We start from the raw sequence: 7,610 nt of genomic DNA, 5'->3' as shown, positions 1-7,610 counted from the left end.
TATTGTTATATTTATAAATTGATACATGCTCTAATTATTTTCACATAAACCACTATCATAGGGGTGTTTTTAATTACTCTCAAAACTCCCATGAGGTTTAAGTGTTATACTCAAATACTTAAAGGTGGTTTATTTAGTATTACATAATTAATCATTTACACTTAAAAGTTAAAACAATACCACATTGAGGTTTGGTATATTTTTCTTAAGGATAACATGAGCTTAATGTTTTTTTAATTAATACATGTAAGTGTCTTCCTCAAAAAAAAAAAAAAAAAAAAAACTTAATACATGTAAGTGCATACTAATATTTTGTTAAATAAATATGATAGTTCTTCTAAAATAAAGGAATAAATGTGATGGCATTATTCTTAGAATTAAGAGCATTCATGTTAAGCTCTTCAGTGGGGTTCAATCCCCGCCTACACCAAAAACTGATTGGTGTTTTGGTCTGATAATAAAGAATAATTATCAGAAGTGGACGCCATAAGTTAAAACTCTCTATAAAAAAATGTTAAGCTCTTCAAAATTTTGGTTAAATTTTAGCTAAATTTTTTATATCTTCATTAGTTAGTTTATTTTTCACAAACTCTAACACCATATTATCTATTTTTTCTTAGACTCACTTTTAAATATTTTTTATCATTCTTTTTTTTTTTTTTTCTCTTTTTTTGAATAAGAGAAATTCAGAAATCTCTCAAAGTTTAAACTTTAAATACAATCCATCAAGAGCAACATTTTTGTTTTGATACATCAAGAGCAACATTAACAATACTGCAAGTCTGCAATACATAAACTACAGAGGCATTAAAAAATAAAAAATCAAATGACAAGTTATATATTAATGATAAGTTAAAAGCAATGTTGGTAATAAATTAAGATGAGAATAAATAAAATAATTTGTCAACTTAACGGATTCAGGATCTGAAATTTATCACTCGTGAGGACAAGTTTTTTATTCCTTTTACTTGTCTCTTCCCCCACATAAACTATTCTTTTTAAACAAAAACCTTTTTTCATTTTTTTTGAATTCTGAATACCCCTTTTCAAACATCAAACACCTCAAACAACAAGCCTCTCACTCTTATCTACTCCAATGTTTGCTCAAGAATCTCCACCCTTATCTTTCTATATATATCGTTTTTATTTTTTAAATCATATTTCTAATTAATGTTTTTCTAATTTGTTACCAAGTTCATTATCTTTGCTGGTTTCTAATTTTCGTATTTTTACTATTAAAAAAAAAAAAAAAAAACTGAACTTCTTATACACGTCTTGTTCCCTAAATGTGGGGAATATCCCTTTAAAGTTACCTTAGTATTATTAAGCCGGAAAATTGTGGGGGGAAAAAAAAAAAATCTTTTGACAAAGCTAGTTTATGCCTAATTCAACCAGTTAACAGGTTGGCAAGAGTATTAAAGGAAATTTTTTATATACATACGCACATACACTAGTCTCTGAGCACGCGCTACCGTGCGTGTTCATTGACTCTTCTATTTTTTTAGATAAAAATTAATAATTTGTATCTCTTATAATTTAAAAATATATTTTTTTCTTTTTTGAGGAACCAGACCATGAGGTCATGTATTATTGAATAATTAAACAAAAGAACTACAAAGAGTCCAGTGTAACCAGGGGGGCTATATCATCAGGAACTGAATCGTGCCAAACCTGCACTTCACTACCTAACTTTGATGATCTAGCAAGATAATGGGCAACTGAATTGCCTATTCGCTTTACATGAGAGAAAATACAAGAAGAAAAACCGTCAAATAACTGAAGGATATCATTGATCACGTCCATATTCCGAGTGTGATGAATCTGAAGTTTGGATTGCTCTAATGATTACCTCTGTGTCTCCCTCAAAATTACAGCTCAAAATACCAACTTCTTTGGCAAAAATCATAGCTCGACGACATGCCATTGCCTCCACTATTGCTGCTGAGACAGAAATCTCTATTCTGTGTGCTAAAGCATGCAGGACTGCACCTATATTATCCCGGATCACCGCTCCAACACCCGCTGTTCCTTCGACCTTAAAGCAAGCTCCATCAAAATTAGCTTTATAGTGAGGCAAGATAGGCGGTATCCATCGTATTGCTCTGGCCGAGGCTGTGTTTGGTCCATTCTGAGGGCGTTGTGCTGCCAAAAACTCCTGCAAAATAGTATTAGCTCAGTCTCTAATGCCCAAAGTCTCCACATCTGTCTGCATTTCTTTTACACCAGATCAGCCAGAAAATAATTGCTAATAAATTCATATCTACCTGTTCTTTCAACATACCCAACATCCCTATTAAGTCACTGAAAGAGTTAAACTTGTACCTTTGTAATTTCCTCAGAAACTCACTTTCCTCCCATAAGGCATACAGACCCAGGCAACTCCATAGTGCATGCACCATATCCTCACTGTCTGCTTGACACCTCGGGCATTGAGTAAAGTCCACCACCTTTCTTTTCCACAAATTACATAAAGTAGGAATAGCATCATGTGTTGCACTCCATATCAGATGCTTGACCTTTTGAGGAGTTTGTAATCCCCATATACTATTCCATAATCCGTGTGTCATCTTGGGATTTGACCAGGACGGATTCAAATTCCTCTCTACACCAGCCCATAGGTAATATCCACTACGGGTAGAGTACAACCCATTTTTTGTGAGGAACCATACCTGCTTGTCTGGGATAGACTGATAGCTCAAGGGGATGCCCAGGATCAAGGCAGCTTCATGGGCTAGAAATTCAGTCTTGACTATGGAGGAGTTCCAGGAGTGACTTGCCTCATCAATAAGGGTACTTACCTTCGCGTCTAGAGGTAAAGTCATAGGAGGAGAAACAATTGTTGCTGGCGGTTGTTTCGGCAGCCATTTATCAGAGCGAATCAGAGCTGACTTTCCATCCCCGATCCTCCAACCCGCCCCCAATTCTATGATATGTTGAGACTGTAGCAAGCTCTTCCAAGCATAAGAGCCCTTAGTTGTATTTGTGACTTCCATGACCGACCAATCCGGGAAGAATTTGGCTTTGAACACCTTATAGAAAAGAGTGCTCTCACAGGTTTTTAATCTCCAAATCTGCTTTGCCAAGAGGGAGTCATTAAACTTATCCAGCTCTCGAAAACCCATTTCACCCTCATTCTTTGGAAGGCAAAGTTTTGCCCAACTTACCCAGTGGATCTTTCTCTGTTCACCCTTATATCCCCACTAGAACTTCCTTATAAGTACCTCAATGTCGTTTACCAGCCTTTTTGGTAGTTTGAAATAGGACAATAGTGTATGTAGGAATTGCCTGCACAACTGCCTTAATCAAAATCTCACAACCAGCTTAGGAAAACAGCTTTTCTTTCCAGCCTTTTAATTTCTTTTATATCCTTTCTATTATTAAACTGAAAGATTTCTTCTTATTTTGGCCCACCAGAGCAGGCAGCCCAAGATATTGTTCAAACTGTTGGTTGACATGGAGCCCAAGGAACTGTGCAATGGTTTCCCTAGTTCTGGTTTGGGTATTTGAACTAAAATAGATGTTTGTTTTGCTCCTATTCAAGCTTTGACCCAATGTTTGTTCATATTGGTGAAGCAAAGATTGGAGCTGAACACATTGCTGAATGGTTGCTCTACAAAAGACCAGACTGTCATCAGCAAATAGCAGATGTGAGATTTTTGGCCCAGCAGCACATAGAGAAACACCTCTTATATCACCTTTTTCTTCAGCCCTCTTGAACAAGAGATAAACAGTAACTTTAATTTCTTTTTTGAATGTGAATGGAAAAAAATTTTAATTTTTAGAAGTTATTTTTTTGAATTCAAAATGTAATTTGTTATTTGACATTTATGACCCTATTTTTAAATAAAATTACCATTCATTAATGATAGTATTTTTGAACTACAAAAAAATCCTGTTGAAAGAGAGGAATATATATATATATATATATATATATATATATATATATATATATATATATATATATATTCCTGAGATATAATTTTATTCCAACCTAATCTATTATCAATATTTCGCCATTAACACATAATTGCGTCATTTTTCATTTTTGGGTGAACTTTTTTTTCTTGAGAAACCATTTTTGGGTGATACAGCCAAATTAATTGCCAACAATAATGTGAATTAACTTTGATTTCCTATCTATATCTTATTAATGTCGACATTCTTTCAACACTTTCTGAATAAGTTTTCAAGTAATCCAGTTTTATTTATTTACTTATTTATTTTTTTACAATGAATCCCTACATCCATAATTTTAGTATTTGTTAGTTGTGACTACTTCAAATACGGTTTCCTCACATTACCTTCATGTTTAAAAAAAGCACATTATCAGAAATTACAAATTTGCTTCCTAATTCATAGAGAATGACCTCATTATTTCTTCACCATTAGCAATGTAATTAGCAGAGATTGATTTATTCCACGAACACCATCAAATGTATCCAAATCTTGCATGTACAAATTGACCAATTTAACCCTGTCATTTCTCATCAACACACACACAACACAAACAAAAATGAACCCCAGATACCCTCTTTTCGTAATCTTACATCTAATCTATTTCCCAACATTGCTTTCCCTATTTTCTTTTCCAAATGTCATGAGAATTCAAGCTAACTAAATAAAGCAACACAGTCAAATTATGGGTAACACAAGTCGTCATTTTTTTTTTTTTTTTTTCACTTTCAAATTACACACTATATTAAGACCTTTATTTCTCTCGTACCCTTTTCATGCTTCTCTCTAATTCCTTGGCCTTTCTAACACTACAATGGCCAAGTTTCAACAACTCCTTATCACACTCTTTTGCATTCTCTTGCTACTCCCATCTTCGGTTTTTGGAGAGTGCACTTGTGATAACGAGGATGAAGTAGAAGACAAGTCCCAAGCTCTCAAATATAAAATAGTTGGTTTTGTTGCCATACTTCTAGCGAGTGCACTTGGGGTTTGTATTCCATTACTTGGAAGGACAGTACCAGCTTTGCGACCCGAGAAGGACATCTTCTTCCTAATCAAGGCTTTTGCTGCCGGTGTGATATTGTCAACCGGCTTCATCCATGTACTCCCCGATGCTTTCGAGAACTTGACGTCGCCATGTCTGAATGAGAGCCCGTGGCAGGATTTTCCATTCACGGGATTCGTGGCGATGATGAGTGCAATTGGAACTTTAATGGTTGATTCCTTTGCGACTTCTTATTACAAGAACTCTCAATCGGACAAGGTTCAGCAGGAGATTGGAGATTCGGAGAAGGAAGGAGAACAGGAGGGTCCCTTACACGTTCATACGCATACAACTCATGGTCATTCTCATGGTTCAGCTACTTTGCTTCTCAATTCGGCAACATCAGACCTTATGAGGCATCGTGTCATAACGCAGGTAGTTTGTGTGTTTTTATGGTAACGTTTTTGGATTTGTTTGCACAATGCAAATTAAGTTAGTGGCCCATTTAGTTATGTAGTTTAATATTTTAAACTATGAAGTGGTGGTATAATGGTGAAATATTGATTTTGAGATCATGGAAGAATTAAGATTATGTTTGTAACAATTTTTGTTTTCTATTTTCAAAAACTTGATTTTGAGAATATAAATAAAAATAATAATTTTTTGTATTTTTGAAATAAAAAACATATTTAGTTAGTTGAAATTAAAATAATAGTTTTTTTGAAGAAAAAGATAGAAAATACTAAAATATGTTGTTACTAAGATTTGAACTTTAATGTAAATTCATTAAATGAGATAGATTCATTAAATTAAACACTTGTTATCATTGACTTTTGAAAATTAAAAACTGAAAATAGTCTTTTCATGTTTTCAGTTTTCTTCACAAATTGAGTTTTGAGAACAGTTTTAATTTTCTGTCTAATTTTTGTTGTCAAACAAGTTTTTTAGTCTCAAAAATAAAAAATTATTTTTAGAAACAAAAAATAATGAGAAAAAATAGTTACAAAAAATACTCTAAGTTTTTAATTAAGCTTCTGATTATACCAGGTTTTGGAGTTGGGGATTGTGGTACATTCAGTCATAATTGGAATTTCAGTGGGAGCTTCTATGAATCCCGAAACAATAAAGCCTCTTGTAGGTGCATTGACCTTCCATCAATTTTTTGAGGGCATGGGACTTGGTGGATGCATCACTCAGGTAATATCACCGTGTCTATATTACCTATATATTGTTTTCAAAATTCTGAATTCTATACTAATTATTCGTTTTAAAGAAACACATTTTTATTCGGACTGTATTGATTTTTGATTGACTTTCATCCAATTTCTGAATAAGTTCGTTTGTTAAAATTTTCAGCTCATATTTGGTAGGAAGTATTTTTCAATTTTTTCACAAAATTCCTTGGTTTTGTTTTGTTTTTGTTTTTGTTTTTGTTTTTTTTTTTGTTTTGTTTTGTTTTGTTTTTTGTTTTTTTGTTTTTTGTTTTGGAAAGGGCCTTAGTTTAAGTTTTCATAAAACTGTTATGAGTCTAATTTATTATAATTAGTCTGGGATAAATAATTATATGAATGTGTTATATTTTTATGATATGATTAAATTAGTTTAGATTAAGATTAATTATGATTTTTTTTATAGTTAAATTAAATGATGCTAGTATATACTCTCTTCTATTTAATTTGAATTTTATCTTACACAAATTCAGATCTAGTCAATGAATACATTAAAATATCTATCATGATTTTCTAAATTTCAAATTGGTTTTTTATTTAGAAAACAAGTTTCAAATGGTTAGCTAGTCTGACTAAACAACTAAAAATTAGTATGTCCATAACTCATACAAGTTTTGCACGTGACCAGTGAATATGCTTTAAGAATACTAGAATAGTATTGATGCAGTATGAGTATGCAGTATGCTAGGTTAGCTTTCTTACCAAATAACTTAGTTGTCTGTTCAGTGCATTGTTTATGACTGCATTAGTTAGTTGGTGTATTAAATCATTCTGTATAACATGCACTTATGCGTTTATAGGCAAAATTCAAGAGCAAAGCTGTTGCAATTATGTCAATATTCTTCTCCCTTACAACCCCAGTTGGGATTGTAATTGGACTAGCAATATCTAGTGGTTACAGTGAGAGCAGCCCAACTGCTCTAATAGTTCAAGGGGTTTTTGATTCGGCATCAGCTGGGATCTTAATCTATATGGCGCTTGTGGATCTTCTTGGGGCGGATTTTATGAGCGAAAGGATGCAAAACAATGGAATGCTTCAAATAGGAGCAAACGTAGCACTTCTTCTTGGGGCTGGTCTTATGACTCTCTTGGCCAAATGGGCTTGATGTTGTCTTAATGTCCTGTGAAGTATTGTGTAATACCTTTGTATACCCGTGGGTAATGATCTCAATCTTTCTCAATTCCCTGAGAATTCAAAATTTTGCCATAGGTTCTCTTTAAGATAAGGCGACATCAAGCTCTTGAAACCATCTGGAAGTACATGAATGGATTTTTGATAGATAATATCACACCGTCAACAGAGGCCTTGATCATGAATAAGATGTTCTTCTAGTTCTTGGGACGTAATAGCAGCAAGTTTATTTGAGAGCTCTTGTTCCTTGTCACATTCTTCATCCTCTTTTACACCATATGCAAAATTGTAAGAACCTTTCATTACATGC

General features: G+C 33.4%; 1 protein-coding gene across 1 annotated transcript; it reads left to right on the top strand.

The window, feature by feature from the left end:
* Window positions 1–4,768: 4,768 nt before the first annotated feature.
* LOC142618217 (zinc transporter 8-like) lies at window positions 4,769–7,274 on the top strand. Its single transcript, XM_075791121.1, has 3 exons — window positions 4,769–5,374; window positions 5,987–6,136; window positions 6,969–7,274. Exons 1-3 carry the CDS (start codon window positions 4,769–4,771, stop codon window positions 7,272–7,274), a joined length of 1,062 nt encoding a protein of 353 aa, XP_075647236.1.
* Window positions 7,275–7,610: the final 336 nt, after the last annotated feature.

The sequence above is a fragment of the Castanea sativa genome, chromosome 12 (assembly GCF_040712315.1).
Source record: "Castanea sativa cultivar Marrone di Chiusa Pesio chromosome 12, ASM4071231v1".
In the NCBI taxonomy this organism is placed as follows: Eukaryota; Viridiplantae; Streptophyta; class Magnoliopsida; order Fagales; family Fagaceae; genus Castanea; species Castanea sativa.
Note: the sequence above shows the minus strand (reverse complement) of the source record. Positions and strands in the feature narration are given on the sequence as shown.

Excerpts from the sequence above, each read along its gene's own strand:
- LOC142618217 (XM_075791121.1), top strand. The coding sequence starts at position 4,769 with ATGGCCAAGTTTCAACAACTCCTTATCACACTCTTTTGCATTCTCTTG. Across the intron at positions 5,375-5,986 it reads GGCATCGTGTCATAACGCAG|GTTTTGGAGTTGGGGATTGT; the intron begins GTAGTTTGTGTG and ends TGATTATACCAG. Across the intron at positions 6,137-6,968 it reads TTGGTGGATGCATCACTCAG|GCAAAATTCAAGAGCAAAGC; the intron begins GTAATATCACCG and ends ATGCGTTTATAG.